General features: G+C 46.0%; 1 protein-coding gene across 4 annotated transcripts in view; it reads right to left on the reverse strand.

The window, feature by feature from the left end:
* Positions 1-1,096: 1,096 nt before the first annotated feature.
* Positions 1,097-19,294, reverse strand: part of USP49 (ubiquitin specific peptidase 49) — a 93,881-nt gene continuing 75,683 nt past the window's right edge. For all 4 annotated transcript variants that reach the window (XM_088479609.1, XM_088479610.1, XM_088479612.1 and 1 more), the window contains 2 exons: positions 13,130-13,332; positions 1,097-5,901 (listed from right to left, as the gene is read on the reverse strand). In XM_088479609.1, coding sequence (XP_088335735.1) covers positions 5,684-5,901; positions 13,130-13,332 — 421 coding nt within the window. In that variant the 3' untranslated portion in view covers positions 1,097-5,683. The remainder of the gene's footprint in view (positions 5,902-13,129; positions 13,333-19,294) is intronic.

The following is a 19,294-nucleotide window of genomic DNA, read 5'->3' on the forward strand; positions in this document are numbered from 1 at the left end:
ACCAATTATTATAGAAAAACCATCATTAGTAGCAACACAACAAAACAATATAGTTATTGATAAAACAATCAGGAAGTCACAAGGTCAATAACCCTAGGTTACTTACAAATGTTTGTATAAAAGTTACACAACTATGTATAAGTACCAACCAGCCCACGTGTTTCAAGTTTACACTGGTGTCAGAACACTTTTGGATCACCAACACATAACTTGATCCACACTGAAACAAGCATTGTACAAACCCAGTAATTCTTCCTCATTCATGAAGAAAGATTTGCATCCTTAGTTATGGTTTTTTTTTTTATAGAATTTTTGGGATAAAGTGATGTAAAAAAAAAAAGTTTCCTTAAATTGTCCCAATAACGCAGGTGAATTTTTAAAAAGTAATAAAACAAGACCCTTTGTGGTGGTTAACAATGCTACTAAAATATGCCAAACAAACATTCCTTGTGTTACTGGTGAAGCTGCCTTGTAAAACATTAGTATGACTGACCCACAGCTGTCAACATAAAATACTTTGTTACAAAAGCTCTCAGGAGCAGGGACCTCTTCCCTCATGTGCTTCTCTTTACATTTGCTTCTACTCTCTACTCCCCATAAGGGCACCTAACACGTGACTGCCAACTCCCGGCTGCTTATTGTGAGTGCTTTAATCGCTATTGCAGCAATATATATATACATTGTGTCCTTGTCCTGCACTGTAATGTACTGTAAGTTACTTGTTTCTTGTTCACTTGTTAGTTCTATGTACGGCGCTGCGGAACACTTGTGGCGCCATATAGATAAAGGATAATAATAATAATAATAATACAAAAAAGAGTTTTCACTCCAAAGTTGTGCTATAAAAAGGCAAACTATTTTAAGTATTCTATCCGTATAACAGATATTTTATGTTAAACCAATATAAACATTAGGAGTACTTGTAATTCAAAAGATGTGGAGCAAGGATGCATTATAATTGTACAGTTTGGCTGTGAATTTAAAGAAATAATTTTTTTTTCAGTCTATATTTGGACGTAATCTTTGAACAAGCAGAGAATGGTACAAAAAGCTTTTTACATGTGTTAATAGAAAAAACAAGCAGCTGTCCAAGCTGTTTAGGCACATTTATCTCATTTTTATTGCAACTGTTATGTCACATAGATCATGTGTGCTATTATTGTGTGGTCTCTGCTCTGCCATAAGTACATTAGCAGCATTCGGGAAGTATAAAAAAAAAAACCAAAATTGGAAGTAGCAGCATAACTAAGCTACCGTAAAACTATAAATCTAAAAACTAAACCATGCTAAAATAAAATCATAACCTTTAAAATCTTTGTCACTGCATTGTTAAAAGCAATACTTTTAATCTAATATACTAATAATCTTTCAACAGAACAAAATAACATTTACAGATAATACACAAAAATAAACTGCTGCTATTAAATAGTGCGGCTTGCAGTATGTCTGGGATTGGACGGCTGTCACTCATCACAAATATCTATGCTGGATAGCAGAAGGTACTCAGCAGGGCAGAAAAACAGAAGTAAAGCTGACATTATCAGTATCTAGACAAAGGAGGTGCATTCCATTCACTGCTTTTTAAAATACAGAAAATGTTCCATAGGAAAAAAAAAATCTTAGTGGAATTGGTGTTGACAAATTATTGAATCCTGCCCAATTAGTACTAGGGATTTTCATCATATGGAGAAAATAGTTTGAATCCATAGAATTAAGGGGAAATTCAATAATCTTGTGGTAAATTACCGTGGCTAATTGATCATCCGGGCCTATCCAATTAGTCCTGAAGTCAGCCCGCAGGCTGCACTTAACATGTATTTCTTTTCGGGTCCGAGTAGACTCGAAAAGATATACGGGATAATTAGCCTGATGCAAGCATTGGGTTAACACATAGAATCTGGGAAAAGTGCCTGGACCTATCTGTTAATGTTCGATAAAAGACAATTTATCAGGCGAAAAAAAAGGGCTGTTATTGAATAGCCCCGGGCGTTAAAGCTACCACCTTTTTTTCCCTCCGATAAATTATCGGAGCTAATTGAATTCCTCCATTTCTGCAAGATATATTTTAGACAAAAAAGTGGTGGTTTTCATTTATAATGAAATGCTTGTCTTCCAAAAATAATTAATTGTTAAATGTACAGTACATCTGGGATTACAGGTAGCTAAAAACACAGAAATTCGCTCCCACCCACAGTACATTAAAATAAGAATAAAGCTGTATGCACACTAAACTACGTGTGTACCCAACGATGTCGCAGACTATCCCAGAGCTGACGAGCTGACATATGGGGCAGTCCGTACATACTGGGCGATTTGGTGACCACCCGTCGGCCCCCCCGCATAGCATTGCCTGATCTTACATGCTGCACATAAGATCAGGCGATGAGGCTGACGACACCACACAATGTAGTGCATACACACTACACATTTTTAACGATTTGTCTTTCCGATGTTTCGGAATTGACCAAATCGTTAAAAATATTGTGTAGTGTGAAGGAGCTCTAATACTCTCTCAGATAACTTGTTGGGGCTATAATTCATAACTGGATATGGCTTAGAAGTAATTAAAGATGCAGTTTTCAATTCAAATTGTGAAGCCCCCCCCCCACCCCACCAAAAAAAACAGCATACAAAGTCATCATGTTTGCATTAATTATTTTGACACTTGAGTGATGTCTTTTACTGTGTAAATGTACCCCTTCTCAGCGGGATTGACCTCAAAATTTAAAGCAACACTAATAAATAATTGGGTTTTGCCCTTAATAGACTAGCTGCTTTAAATTCTAAGGTAAAATCTGCCTCTTTGTAAATATACATCTTACTGGCAAATTCAATAGAAGAGATGGGTGTGAGTTGCCAGCATTAGGACGGTTTATCCCAGCAACACGCAGCCACAAACACCACAAATTTTCTTTTGCAATCCATACAGTCGTGTTACCATCAGCCAGATACAGACATTGTCAACAACTGAATTGCCCCCTTTGGTTACAAAATTTACAGTGATTGCGCGGCTACTGAGTTACAGTATGTGTAGCAGATTCTAGCAATAAAAAAATGTAGCCATATCCAATAAAAGACCACCGTTAGAATGAGCCAAAAAACTCCACCCATTCATGATTAAATCATTATTTCAGCCTTCATTACCAGCTTTGTTTGTAATGATGTACAAGTGAGTAGAAGGATGCTCTCTGAGCTACTAACAAATGGAATTATGCTGGGATAGTGGACATGTCTATATAACCAAACCTGATAGCGGGGCAGGGATGAGGGGAAAAAACAGGGGCGCTTTCTGTTTTGGTAAGACTTCTGTGATCTGCATGAGCATCTTTCTTAAAGATCAAGATCAATAATTTATAAGCATTCTTTCATCTCTCCTGTATTCACCTATCAAAGTGAGTGGAGAACAGAGGCACATGTGCATTTAGCCTTAAATGGCCTTTAGCCGTTAACAAATCAAGTTGCAAACCTAAATGACACCATAAGAAGAGTCATAAACATGCCAAAACAATCTGTACCAGACTTTGAAAATTTATTAAGCGTTGAAGACTTAGGTCAATATCATACAAAATAAAACTGAATACAATTTTGTGCCAGCACGTATGGGACTTGGGTTTGGACAGACTCCTGAGTTTGACAGGTGAGGAGACCAACAATAAGAACATACCACTCTTTTGGAGATCTACTGCTCAAAAAAAGGGGCTCAGGTTTAGGAATAAAATCTAACACACTGTAATTTAACCACCATTTTGCCATCAAGAAGCACAGGAAACAAAGGCATTTGGAGAGATGGCTTTTGCCCCCGATTTCGATTGCTTCTACAGCTCGATGTGTTAAAAAGAACAAAACAACAAAAACACATACAGAAAAGACAAACCATAATATTGCTTCCAAAAAAAGCAAATACATAGACCAGTGTCAGACAAGGAAGATTCAAAAATCTGGCTGCAAATTGCTGTGATGCACAACAATATCTTGCACCAGAGATGGACTGGACTAGCAAACCTGCTTGTTCATACAGTGCTAGGGAGAAAGAAAGCACGATTGTGTGTTGACCATAGTGTACAAGAAAAGAGGTTCTTCACACTGTGTCATTCTGATAGACCACAAGAGATAAATCAAGGTATCTCTATAATTTTAAAGGGAGTTGGATGGTACTAAAAAGAACACTGGTAATGTGCAAACACTAACACACTAGTCCTTAAAAAAACAGTCAAAAGGTGATCTCCACCTAAATATGTTCTTCGATTGCAGAATGTGTGGGAGACATGGATTAAAAGTTCTAGTTACCTAACAATTTCTGCTGTTTTCTCCAGCTTCAAGCTCCTGAACTGGATGATGTTGGTGCTGCTTTGCAGAAGTCTGCATAGCAGTCCAACTGAACCTTAAACTGCCAGTATTAAACTTTTGCGTATCGTTAGGTCTTCGATTCTTAATGTCTTTCATTGGTTGTTATAATGCAAATGTGCATGCCTAAGACACAAAGATTGCATGCTGAATACAGTACTTTAATGAAATGGCATTTCCTGATGAGTGAGGAAATGCAGTTTTGCCAAGTTCAACTCCAACCAGGGGAGAAGCCACTATTTGCCATTAGTGTCCAGATCACAATTGCAAAATGGTACCAATATTATAACCAAGCTAACAGTTATAGGATCTATTATCTGGAACAGTTGGGGCTTCAAGTTTTCAAGATGAAAACGTTTTTCAGTAAATCAATATAAATTAGTATATTTTAAGCATGGTGATCTGAAGTGATCATCATTCAATGGTGTAGTAGTGCTCCTCACTGTCCTAGTAGGAGAAGACACTTGATGATCATGATCTTGCTCCTGGACACATTTTGGAATTTTTTGGATACCTGGTTCATGAAAGTAAGAGATCCCACCATACCTGCAAACTAGTTAACTGTGCAATAAAGGTTTTAAAAGTGAAGGTGGAGAGCCCCTTTAAAAACGATAATACATAAACCCTCAGGGAAATACTAGTGCCAGAATAAAAGTACTATTATACAGACTTAACTGAAGTCCATATAAATTCCTGAATGCTACACAGCAAACTTCCCATATGCCATAAAGTCAATCATGAATAAAGGAGACTGTGGAACGATCTTGGGCCAAACACTCAAAGCAAAATTAAGCATTTAACCTTTGTGAGGTAAAGAAAAAAACCCCACAAAAACTAGTCCCCTGCTACACAGTAGACATCAATGACAGCACTAAAGGCTACGTACATGATCATTATAGAGTCTTATAATTTCATGAAAAAAATCAGGAAAAAAAGAAAAAGGCAACATAACACCTTTTGTATTGATAATCCTTAAGAGGCTCCCCTTACTCTTCTGCACATTCTAGGGCTAAAAAAGCAATAAGAAATAATAGATTACCATATTCCCAATTCTGCATTTTTAGGTGTACATAACTTCTTAATGAAAATTTATAGGAGGGCCTTCCCACACTTTTCCTCCATGCAGACACACATTGGAACCACTTTTTGCCCACTTGCTGGTTTCCTATGAGACGGACTCACACTGCAAATCTTCTGTTGCTACAAGATGAATAAAACACAGCTAAGAATTAGTCTACATACTTATACAAAAAATAAATAAAAAAAAACAAAAACACCCCCACCCAAAAAGAAAATAAAAACTATAAAATAGTCCGGATTTGCACCGGCACTAGTGGTGTCAGGGTATGGTTATCCGTTTGCTGCGCTCCTGGGGACTGGATGGAGCCTGAGGTGAGAAGAGGTCAGGGATTCCTGCATCACTCGTTGTGTTGTTGCTTTGCACACTGCTCTGTGGGTTACTCCGCTGGGTGTAGAAAAGGATGTAGGCCTGTGTCCTGCACACCTCCTCAACAGAGCACATGTTCAGTTTGGAATCATTGCAATGAACCCAAAATCCTGAAGGAAAAAAAAATAAATTAATAAATTGAAAATGGGAATATAGCATATACATACTACAGAAGGTATCCAATAATAATTTCTCAGAAACAATAAGTCAGCAGGCGAGTGGCACTCAAGCGTACACTTTTTCCTTCCTCCCCAAGGTCTACTGTAAAAGGGCAGCCGCCGCAGCAGGGACATTGCTGTCCCTGCTGTGGCGATAGCGCAAAGATAGCTGCAGCTGTCAATATCGATAGCTGCAGCTGTCGGAACGGTCAGAGCCCCTGACCGTTCATACATTGCCCTGCACATTGGCACTGATATCTTGTAGATGGCAGCACCAATAATCACCATACCCCTCAATAATACATTGGGGAGAAGCAGCATCAGCGCACATACCACTCCCCCCCAATATCACCAGTTAATACATCTCCCCCAGTGTGCCTCTATTGTCCGTGTGTCTGGCTGACATCACTGAGTAAAATTTGCTTACTCTTCCCAAGTGTGCATATAATGCCATGTGTCTGAACCTAATTTGATCAAGTATTCAGTGTCATAAAACAAGAGATATGGTAAGAACTTACCTTTGTTATCTCTGTTTCTGCGAAGTCCATAGGGTCCACAGGGTTGACCTTGGGGTATAGCTGGATCTGGATCCACGGGCACCACGCAGTTAAAGCTTTGCTGCTCCCAGGATGCACTTGGGTCCGGCCTCCTCTATACCCCGCCCCCGAGCTACAGGCACGTCAGTTGGTAAGCAGCCAAGGCCGGAGGAGGAGACTAAACAGAGAGAAGGAAGACTGGAACACACAAGAAACCATACTCACAGAAATGGGACACGGAAAACCGGTGACCAGCCACACAGCCCATATGAAGCCAGGTGCGTCAGGGCGGGCGCCCTGTGGACCCTATGGACTTCGTAGAAACAGAGATAACAAAGGTAAGTTCTTACCATATCTCTTGTTTTCTACTTCAGGGTCCATAGGGGGTCCACAGGGTTGACCTTGGGGATGTCCCAAAGCAGTTCAACTAAGGGCGGGGACGCTCCTGTGCTGAAAGGAGCACCCGAAGGATGCATAAAACCTCCAAAACGTTTGAATTGAAGACCAAGTGGCCGCCTTACACAGCTGAACAGCGGAGGCGCCACGTCTAGCAGCCCAAGAGGGACCCACAGAACAAGTGGAATGAGCCTTAACAGAGGCTGGCACAGGTAAACCCTCCTGTGCATAAGCCTCACAAATAACTGAACAAAGCCAACGGGCTAACGTTTGCTTGTTGGCAGGCCAACCCCTCTTGTGAAAACCGAAGAGGACAAACAATGAATCCGACTTCCTAACCGAAGCAGTCCGGTCCACGTAGATTCTAAGTGCCCGGACTACATCTAAGGAAGCCTCACCAGCTGAAAGATCAGGTGACTGAAAAGTTGGCACTACAAGCTCCTGATTAATGTGGAACTTTGAGACCACTTGGGCAAAAATTCAGGACGAGTGCGGAGCACCACTCTGTCCTGGTGAAAAATCAGAAAAGGGGGGCGACAGGAAATCGCCAGGAGAAAAACGGTCTTGAACGTCAGCCACTTGAGGTCCACCGACTCAAGAGGCTCAAAAGGAGGACCCTGCAAGACCCGTAGCACCACCGCCAAGTCCCAAGGAGCCACAGGAGGCACGAAGGGAGGCTGGATCCTGAGAAAACCCTGGGAAAAAGGTGTGAATATCCGGTAGTGTAGCAATCCGTCGCTGAAACCACACGGACAAAGCAGACACATGAACCTTCAGAGAGGCCAGGCGTAAGCAGAGGTCCAAACCCGATTGAAGGAACGCCAAGATTCTGGAAACCCGGAACACCTGAGGGTCATAGTTTCTGGATTCACACCACTGAAAATAAGTGTGCCACACCCTGTGGAAAATCCGTGCGGAAGCAGGCTTGCGTGCCCTAAGCATGGTACCAATGACCGAACTGGAGAAACCCCTAGACCTCAAGACGGCTGTCTCAAGAGCCGTCAAAGACAGCCAACCCAGATCCAGGTAAAGGCAGGGCCCCTGAGACAACAGGTTCCGACGCTGAGGGAGAAGGTACGGAGCGTCGATAGAGAGGCACCTCAGATCGGAGTACAAAGGACGTCTGGGCCACGCCGGAGCTACCAGCACGCCGCCGTCCTGCTTGAATTTCCGCAGAACCCGAGGAAGTAGGGATATTGGAGGAAACAGATACGCCAGGTGAAACGTCCATTTCACCGACAGCGCGTCTACCAGACTGGCGCCTGCGTCTCTTGTCCTTGACCCGTAAACGGGCAACTTGTGATTGTGACGGGAGGCCATCAAATCCAGCTCCGGCAGCCCCCACCTGTCCACGAGTAGCTGAAACACCTCTGGGTGAAGCGACCATTCCCCGGGATGCACGTCGTGACGGCTGAGGAAGTCCACCTCCCAATTGAGGACTCCGGGAATGAAGACTGGCGAGATCGCTGGAATGTGACACTCCGCACAAGCAAGGATGCGAGACACCTCCAACATCGCTGCCCGACTGCGAGTTCCTCCTTGATGGTTGATATATGCCACCATGGTGGCGTTGTCGGACTGCACCTGAACCGCCCTTCCGTAAAGAACGGGACCGGACGACTGCAGGGCCCTGTATACTGCCCGCAGTTCCAGAATGTTGATGGGAAGAGCTTCTTCCGCAGACCAACGACCCTGAAGTGACAACGAGCCGGTCATTGCCCCCCAACCCCGAAGACTGGCATCCGTCGTGAGCAGGACCCAGTCCGGGATCCAAAAGGGGCGCCCCTCGACCAGATGAGCTGTCTGAAGATACCAAGCCAAAGACTGTCGAACCTCCGGGAACAACACCAGCATCTGAGAGCGGATCCGGTGAGGTAACCCGTTCCATTCCGATAGAATCAGCCCCTGCAGGGGCCGGGAATGGAACTGGGCAAATTCCACCATGTCGAATGTCGACACCATGGAGCCCAGAACTCTCATAGCTGAATGGACCGACAGGCGGCAACTGCTCAGGCAACTGTGTATCCGCAGCTGCAGGGAGGAGACATTCTCCGGGGTCAGGAAGATCCTTTGCTGACGAGAATCCAGCAGGGCTCCCAAATGAACCATCCGCTGAGATGGAATCAGGGAGGACTTTTTACAATTTATCAACCACCCGTGCGCTTGCAGGCAAGCGATCGTCAAGTGGAGATGTTGAAGCAGTACCTCCGGGGAGCTCGCCAGCAACAGGAGGTCGTCCAGATACGGCAGCAGCCGTACATTCTGGTTCCGAAGATGTGTGGCCATGACTGCCATAATCTTCGTGAACACCCTCGGTGCCGTGGAGAGACCAAAGGGTAGCGCCCGGAACTGATAGTGGTGTTGAAGGATAGCGAACCTCAGATACCTCTGGTGCGAAGGTGCTATCGGAACATGGAGGTAGGCGTCCTGGATATCCAGGGACACCATGTAATCCCCAGGTTCCATCGCCAGAATGATGGAACGTAACGTTTCCATCCTGAACTTGGGAACTCTGAGGAATTTGTTCAGAGACTTCAAGTTGAGGATAGGGCGATGAGAACCATTGGGTTTCTGCACCAGAAACAGAGAAGAATAGTACCCCATCCCTCGTTGTAATTGAGGAACGGGAACAAAGACCCCTGCTTTCAGCAAGGACTCTATAGCTACCTGAATCTGTAAGGTCTTGGTCGTATCCTGAGAAGGACTCGTGCAGAAAAACTGGCGGGGCGGTCTGTGCCGAAAAGACAGGGCGTACCCCTGGGAGACCACTTCTCAAACCCAGGCATCCGTGGTGGTATCGTGCCAGCACTGGGCAAACAGAAGAAGTCGGCCTCCCACTCTGGGGTCCCCCAGAGGGAGGCCCGTCCCATCAGGCAGAGGGTTTATCCTCCTGCTTGGAAGAAGGGCAACTGGCACTCCAGGCCTGCTTCTTGGGCTTAGAAGCGGCCTTGGTCGCCGACTGCCTTGGGAAGGACTGACCTTTTGCCTTGCCTTGAACCCGAAAGGACCGAAAGGCAGAGCTCCGTACCTTGGTAGGTGCAGAAGCCGAAGGGAGGAAGGCTGACTTAGACTTAGCCAGCGTATCCACAATTTTGTCCAAGTCTGGACAAAAAAGCAACTCCCCATTAAAAGGTAAGGCCTCCAGGCCCTTTTGGAGTCCGCGTCAGCTCTCCAAGACCTCAGCCACAAGGACCGACGCGCCGACACAGCTGCAGCCGACACCCGAGAGGTCAGCAGGCTCGCATCTAACGAAGCTTCCCCAATGTAGGAAGCCGCATCCCTCATTTGTCCTATCAACGCTCTCTAGATCTCCGGAGCATCTTCCGGAAAGGTATCCTCCAAAGCGTTGGCCCAGCTCTCGATGGCCTTAGCCACCCAAGAGATGGCCATGGACGGACGGGCCACCGCCCCCGAGAGAGAGTAGATAGACTTTAAACAAGTCTCCACTTTCCTGTCCGTGTGATCTTTCAGGGAGGAGATAGACGACAAAGGCAGCGTATCGCTTTTAATTAAGCGGGTAACGTGGGAATCAACCGCAGGCGGAGTTTCCCACTTCCTGCAATGAGCCTCAGGAAACGGATAGTTTGAAGCCAACCATTTCTGCGGTTGGAATCTCTTGCTGGGCAACTGCCAGGCCCTTGCCATATGATCCATTAACTGGTCAGACAGGGGAAAAACCGTCGAAGTTACCTTGGCCTTTTTAAAGTTAGGGTACTTTGACCTGGGAGCCGGCGCATCCTCCTCAATATGTGACCGCCCTAACCAATGCCGGCACATTAATGGAGGACTTAGCCTCCACCTCCTGTGCCCCGGCATCTGAGTCAGAGTCTTCATGGATCTCCCCGTCATCCGAAGACACGTCCGTGTCCGTAAACGGAGCCGCCAGTGAAGCCGGAACGGGTCGCTTGGACGCCCGTGGGGGCAAATCACTGTGCAACATAGATTGAAAGGCCGATGACGAAGCCGCCAGGCTCTGAACAGAGCTGGAGAGGACATCCACCCAGGGAGGGGGCACCGTTTGAGGATACCCCTGAAACGGCACCATCGACTGCTGCGGCACCGTGGGAGGTTGCACAAATACAGGCAAACCCGCATAAGGACCCACAGTCTGAGACCCGGGAGGAGACTGCACCAGACGCGTCACACCTGGGGAACGGGGGATGGTAGGCTGGGGCAACGCCCTATAAGGGGCCGCAGTCGGGACCGCAAGCCGGTCCGCGATCGACGCCAGCACTTGCGTAAACATCGCCCACGGAGCATCCTGCGCCACTGGGGGTTTAGGGGGACCAGGCACCAGCTGGCACCGCCCGCACAGACCGTCCTGAGACAAATCCGCCCCGTCAACCCCTGCCGAACAGCGACGGCAGGAAAACAACACAGGAGCCTCGGAGCGCTCATTCTCCTCATCAGACATGACACAAACTTTTTGCAATAAACGTGTATCACCGAAACGAGGTAAGGTGTATAACACCCACGCACTCCCAAGTATGCAACACAAACAGCCCACAATCTGGTACTGAGTAGCACACCGCAGTATGTGACGGACCTCACAAATACGTTGATCTATATAAGTGAGGTACACAGAAAGAACACCCCTCCCCCACGCACCTGCGGGCCGTAGGAGAAGGAAAGGGATAGGTAAAAAGCTGACAGTAAGTAGAAAAAGCACAGACAGCAGCACTAGCAATAGTCACATACCATGCCCAGAAGTATACTCACTGCACCTTCAGCTACAATCAACCTCCCAGATTCAGTGTCTGGGAGGGCTATAGCGCTGCGAACACTGTCCTGATCAGGGGAGAGGTACGCAGGGGGACCGGTCCACTGGAAGCCTGCCTGGGAGCTCTGCGTTGCTGCCTGGGAAAATGGCCGCCGGAGAGCTCTGAGGAGGAGTGGCCGAGAGAGCACAGCCCAGCGACACCAGCACGCTTGAGAGAAGGCGCGCTGGGCTGAGGGGAGGAGCCGCTCAAGCAGGGAAGGCTGCCTCCCCTGCTAGTAATGGAACCCCAGGGACGCCGTGTCCCTGCCGGCCTTACACCCTGGTGGTCCAGCGGACACACGGGGTATTCCACAGAGGGGGGAGCCCGCCGCCGCTACTAGCGCCGCCGGTCTGTCCCCAGAGACCGGGCGGCATGAAGACTGCATAACTTCCCCCGCGCGCAGCGCTGCATGCGGCTTACCTGGCCCCTTGTGTCCGGCAGCAGTCTGTGGGAGGTCCCGGAGCCACGCTAGCACTGACTCCGGGGTCCCGCTGCGATCCCCGGATCAGTACCGGCGTCGCAGCGCCAGCGGGGCTGCAGGAGCGGCAGCGTGGACGTCCAGATGGACAGTCTGATGCTGCCGCTCTGAAGAGTAAAAAGGAAAATAAAATAAAAAATCTTCTATCTCCTTTAAAAATAAAGCTTAGGGGCTGCTTATGCAGCCCCACTGCGCCAGGGTGACCTGACTCAGGCCGTGCACCAACTAAAACTGAGGTGCCTGTGGCTCGGGGGCGGGGTATAGAGGAGGACGGACCCAAGTGCATCCTGGGAGCAGCAAAGCTTTAACTGCGTGGTGCCCGTGGATCCAGATCCAGCTATACCCCAAGGTCAACCCTGTGGACCCCCTATGGACCCTGAAGTAGAAATGCAGTTAGCCAATACAAGGGAACTATATAAAAAATTACTGCCGACTTGAATTTGAAGTAAAATACATGCAGTCAGAAGTTGGTGACTGAAGGACAATATTTAAAATAATAATCATGCACTATATACACCTAAAGATGGTGTTACATATTGTAGTTTACAACTCAACGTCATAATAAAATGCTACATGTTAACGGTTCAAAGTAAGAAAACAAAAGCTTCTTTTAGCACAACACTTTAGTAATAAAGAAAAACACAATGCTCCCGAGAAGGCTGCACATAGGAGTTATGGAGTATACACACGGTCAGATTAGTCAGATCTGTCACATGAACGATTTTTACAAAAGATTTGAACAATTTGAACGATTTTTGACTACATTAAAATGAATGGAAATCGTCCAAGTCTGACTACAAACACATCAGATGTCAGATATCGTTATCTGACCATCGGGAACGCGCATCTTTCAAATTGTTCATCTGACAGATCTGTCAGATATGTCAGATTTTCCTTCAGATATGAACGAGTGAACGATTTTTAAATGGTTATCGTTCAGATCTGAAGGAAAAATCTGACCGTGTGTATGCACCATTAGTGTCAGACGCACAACAGTGTACTTCACTTACCACCCTCTGTGTTGTAGCAGTACGCTGTGTAGTGTCCAGAACCAAATCCTTTACCATGGTGCATCACCACTGCAGAGAGGTCATACAGAAAGGTCCCTGTGTCAGTGGGAGATAATGCACCTCTACAGTATGGCTCCATGTTCAAAACTTGGTCAAAAAACACATGGACTCCAATTTTTTCACGGTGATTACGTCCAGACCACCTGTACATATAAAAATACCATTACATTTATTTCAAATGCGACAAGAAGTTTTTTAAAATGAGGAATGATTCAGATACTTTTGCAAGAACATATTCTCTTCAATATGGTTCCTTTCAACTCTTATTTCTTTTTAATTCCCATCCACCCTGGTCTCCTTGTGTTTAGAATAAATAAATGGCCATCATATGACATGATGGGAATCAGTATGATTTACCGCCGGCCAAGGTAAGTATTTCCTAACCCTATTCTACCCCCAAACCCTCTGTTAGGGGTGCCTAACCCTAACCTCCACCCCAAGTGCCTAACCCTAATCCCCCCTGTAAATGCCTAAACCTAACCTCCCCCCGGGGGTGCCTAACCCTAACCCCCCTTCTCCCAGCCTAACTCTAACCTCCCGGGGGATGCCTAACCCCAAGTCCCCCCCCCGGGAGCTCTAAACCTAACCCTCCCCTTCCCCCCCACGGCTGTCTGCGCCCGGCTTACCTTCGAGCGGTAAGCCGTGTGACGGACTTCCGGCATAGGTCTAATGACAGGCGTCGAGTTTTTGACGCCTGTCATTAGACCCCTGCCGGGATTAGACAGTTGGGAAGCCAGCGGTCGGGATTACGTCCGTCGGCTTCCCGACATGATGTAGTGAATAGAGAGTATATGGAACAAACCTCTTCACCACAGCATACACATTCCGAGCACAATTCCCACCACCAACAGGGCACTAACTCAGATCATATCACCCTCTTTGCTGGGACCGTTATATTTATGTGGAGGGAAAACAGTGTTCTAAAGATATTCTAGGAAAATGAATCAGATTCCTGTTTATAAAACAGAAACAAAACAAAACATATCAATGGAATTCTAGCTATAATGTGCCAATTACCCTGCAGATTACAAGTTCCATCTCCAGGTACCCAAATGTACAGAAAGAATAATATGATACAGCACTATTATGAGGTATATTAAATTCAATGGTATATTGTAACCAGATGAAGTGTAATCAATAAAAGAATTTAATATATAAAAAGATTTTGTACAACATACATAGTATGTAAACATCATATAGGTTAGTATTAAAAACATATATAGGCCAATCGATAAATTATGCTACTCCTACTCATAGGTATTGATGTACAAATGGGTATAATGTCTATGACTCCTTTATAATGACAGTGGAGAGATAATTATAGGTTCCAATCGGATTAGTCTCTAACCAACTCACGATATTTAGGGATCCGGTTTATGGCAGAATACAGCATCGCGCCGGGAAGTTAGGTCGGGGAATGCCCGTTATCGTGCCTTAAACAGGGTGTTTAGTCGCAAGAACGGGCATTCTCCGACTAAACACCGCGCACAATAGAATAGCTCCGGGAGCTATCTCCCGGCGTTATTCACATCCCATAGAATAGTGCCCATTGACATTATACCCATTTGTACATCAATACCTATGAGTAGGGGTAGCATAATTTATCGATTGGCCTATATATGTTTTTAATACAAACCAATATGATGTTTACATATATGTAAGTTGTTGTAAAAAAATCTTTTTATATATTAAATTCTTTTATTGCTTACACTTCATCTGGTTACAATATACCATTGCATTTAATATACCTCATAATAGCGCTGTATCATATTATTCTCTGTGTATCTTTTCAATTGAGTGTGACTACACTCATTTATTATAGTTGCTGTGGAATCAGTGCCCACCAAAGCGCCTGTTGTGAAGATGCTCCTGAGCAGAAAAGAGAACTCGTAGCCCAAAGGAAGCATCCCGAGAGGCAAAAGAATCAAAAGGCATTGAACGAAAAAAAAAGTGTGGACAGAAGACCGCGTGGCCGCCTTACACAACTGTTCACCAGAGGCACCAAGACTAAATGCACACAATGGCCCTACAGACAGAGTGCCGTCACAGTGCTTGGGACAGGAAGATCAGCCTGTGTGTACACCTGAGAGATAGTCATACGTAGCCAACTCGCCAGAGTCTGCTTGTTAGCTGGCCATCCTCGTTTGTGGAGACAATACAAAAAGAGCATCTGGTTTTCTAACAGAATTTGTGTGCTCCACATAGATACGGAGAGCACAAACTACATCCAGGGAGGCTTCACCTACAGAAAGATCTGGAGCCTGAAAAGCTGGAACTACAATTTCTTCTATTCAAATGGAAATGGGACACTACCTTAGGAAGGTAACCCTCCCTTGTACGAAGAACCGCTCTATTTGGTGAAAAATAAAAAATGGGGAGCGACAAGTGCGCGCTACCAAATCAGAGAGTCTGCGCGCAGAAGAGCTAGCAATGAGAAAAAGTGTCTTTACTGTCAATCATTTCAAGTCTATTACAGAACAGGAAAAAACTTTTTCTCTTAAAATGGAAGATTCAAGAACCACGCCGTCAAAGCCAGACGACGTAAGTCCGAATGCTGGCAGGGACCCTGCATTAGCAGATCCTGCCATAGAGGAAGAGGATACGGACTGTCTATGGATACATTCTGTATGTTGTGAAACAATGACGTCTGGGCCAAGACGGAGCCTCCAGTATTACTGTTCCGCCTTCCTGCTTGAATTTCCTGAGCACTCTTGGGAGGAGGGAAATCGGAGGAAAGAGATACACCAGCTTGAAGTCCCATCTTACTGCCAGTGCGTTCACAAAGGCTGCTGATGGGTCTCTGTACCTGGACCCATACCTGGGAACCTTGTGGTTGTGACATGATGCCATGAGATCTATTTCTGGTAGACCCCATTTGTAAACCAGGAACTGAAACACTCCCGGGTGGAGAGACCACACTCCGGCATTTATGTCCTGGGGAGTTAGGAAGTCTGCTTCCCAACTGAGTACTCCCAGTATGAATATTGCCGGAAGATGACATTCTGCCCAAATCAGAACCTTTGTCACCTCTTTCATGGCTGCATAACTTATTGTGCCTCCCTGATGGTTGAGATAGGCCACTGTAGTCGCGTTGTGGGACTGGATCTAGACCAGCCTGCCCTGAAGCAGGTCCTGTGCCAAGATATGTGCTTTGTATACTGCTCACAGTTCCAGAAGGTTTATTGGCAGATGACTTTCTTGATTTGTCCATCTTCCCTGAAAGGTGTGATGACCAGTCACTGCCCCCCATTCGCAAAGACTGGCATCCGTGGTGAGAAGCACCCAATTTGGAATCCAGAATGGGCACCCTTAGTTCAGATGGTCCTTTTTCAGCCGCCACAGGAGGGAGTGACGAACCTCTGGAGTGAGAAGGATCCTCTGGGACCTTATTAGATGATTCTCTCCAAGTGGAACGGACAGTATCAATTTTTGCAGAGGCCTGGAATGGAGCTGAGCATACCACACCATGTCGAAGCTGGATACCATTGATCCCAGGACCTGCATCGCTGACAGAACGGATACCCTTCGCTTGCATAGTAGTTTGCATACTCTCAATGATAGGGCTGCAATCTTGTCCTCTGGTAGAAAGACTCTTTGTGCCTGAGAGTCCAGAAGTGCTCCCAGATGAACCATCTGCTGTGTTGGAGAAAGAGAGGATTTCTTCCTATTGATGATCCAGCCCTGCTTCTGTAGGCAGGCTATGGTCAGCTGAAGATGGTGTTGTAAAACAACTGGAGTTTGTGCCAATAACAGAAGGTCATCCAGATATTGTAGTATTATGATTCCCTGACGCATGAGATAGGCCGTCATGACTGCCATTATCTTGGTAAATACAAGAGGGGCTGTTGATAGGTCAAAGTGCAGCACCTGGAATTGGTAATTTTGCTGTAGGACAGCAAACCGTAGAAATTGTTGGTGGGATGGTGTAATGGGAACATGCAGATACGCATCCTGAATGTCCAGGGAAACCATAAAATCCCCAGGTTCCATTGCCCAAATAATTCACTGTAGAGTTCCATACGGAACTTGGGTACCCGGATAAATTTGTTCAGGGTTTTTAGATTTAGAATAGGGCGATGAGACCCATGCGGTTTTGAAACCAAAAATAGATTGAATAACCCCTTCCTTGTTGTAACACAGGAACCGGTATTATTACTCCTGCCTGCAGCAGGGAATGAATGGCCTTCTGAAGGGCCACCTTTACCCCACCTGATGGAGGAATTGTGCCAATATCATCTGGGGAGTATGCCTTTCGGAAAGTGAGAGCAAACCCCTGAGATACCACTTCTCATACCCAGGCATCTGTTGTTGTTTGATGCCAGCAATCCGCAAACTGAAGAAGTCGTCCCCCACACCCTGGATTCCCACAGGAGGAGGCTCGTTCCATCAGGCCAAGGGTTTGTCGTCTGGCTTAGAAGCTGGACGTCTGGCCGGCCCAGACCTGTTTGTTTGTCATCTGGTTGTCCTACGAAAACTAGACTGCCTGGTGGAAGACTGTTCCTTTCCTCGTCCCGGAGGACGAATAGACCTTAAAGAAAAGAAAACTGCCTAGACTTCAATGTAGCCGTACATGGCAGACCTGCAGATTTTGAAGCTGCCAGAGTCGCTATTATCTTATCTAACTCTGCTCCAAAAAGTATATTTTTATAAAAAGGTAAAGTTTCCAGAGCCTTCTTTGATCTTGTATCAGCTTTCCAGGATCTTCCCCCAAGGACCATGCGCGCCATTAAGGATGCTGCTGATGCTTTAGAAGCTAAAAATTCCAGCATCTATTGCAGCTCCTCCAAAATAGGAGGCCTCTTCCTGTATGTGGGAGATATACATCTTTTCTCTGGTAGCATCTGGTAGAAAGTCCTCCAATGCCACCGTCCATTTCGAATCAGCTTTGGCTAGCCAGGCTCCAGCCATAGCTGGACGAGTAGCGGCTCCCAATGATGAAAATATTGCCTTAAGACATGTTTCAATTTTCCTATCTGTAGAATCCTTAAGAGAAGATGCTGCCGGAATAGGCAACGTAGCATTTATGACTAAGTGCGTCACATGAGCGTCCACAGAAGGAGGTACCTCCCACTTAGTACATTCAGAAGCTGGGAAAGGATACAACGATGTTAATCTTTTATGCACAAAAAAAAAATGTTTAATTGGGTTACCCCAAGAGCCAGCACACAAACCATCCTTAATTAAGTCCTGAGAGGTCAAGCACACTAAACAGGTTTTACATGAAATCAGCACATTTTCCCCTTCCTCCTGATTGCCTTTACTTATTGACATATCAATTTCAAAGGTAACAACGCAATGTAATGTGACAACCTTCGCAAATAACAATTAAATGTGAAGTATAAGAAAACCCCTGCACACTTGCAACAGAGGGATGAGGAGAAAAACAGTGATAGTCATAACTGACAGTCAGAAAGAAAAGGCAGTATAAACACAGCAGCTAGCATACAGTCACATACAATGCAACTACTCAAAACACAATGCTTGGTAGGATATAGAGCACTATATACCTGATCCATGGGAAAGGTATACAGGGAGACTGACCCAAAACCTCCTGAGACCAACAGCGCACAGATAGTAGACTGTGAGCGTCTCATATAAACGAGGCGGGTAGGAGGAGCAACCGAGATGCTCAAAAACCTTTGATGGGACCGCGTCTGGGTCGAAGGAGGAGCTGCCGGGGGAGCGCCTACCTCCCCTATGCTGCGTCAACCGACAGGGTATGCTGGCCTCGTGGCAGCAGAAGCGTCTGCTGCTGATCCCCGGCGTCAGACAATAAAGCCCCGTTGGTCTAGTGAGGGCGCGGACGCTCAGGGTCCTGACTGCAGCGGCTTCCGATTAGTCTCCTACACCGGAAGCAAGGACTGCCGCACGCGATTCCCTGTAAGCGAGGAATCGCCTTACCTGACATCTCTGTGCGTCCGGTTGCAGTTCGGTTCCCAGCATCGCTGCTAGCACGCACAGCCTAGACCCGCCGGAATCACCAGCTCTAGTACTGGTGTTGCGGCGCGGCGGAGTTAGAGGGAGTCGCAGTATATGTGTCTTAATTCAGACGCTCAGTACTGCCAATGCAAAAAAATAGAAAATAAAATAAAACCTAAAAATAAA

Source organism: Taudactylus pleione, unplaced genomic scaffold (assembly GCF_031769625.1).
Source record: "Taudactylus pleione unplaced genomic scaffold, aTauple2 ptg000242l, whole genome shotgun sequence".
NCBI classification, from domain to species: Eukaryota; Metazoa; Chordata; class Amphibia; order Anura; family Myobatrachidae; genus Taudactylus; species Taudactylus pleione.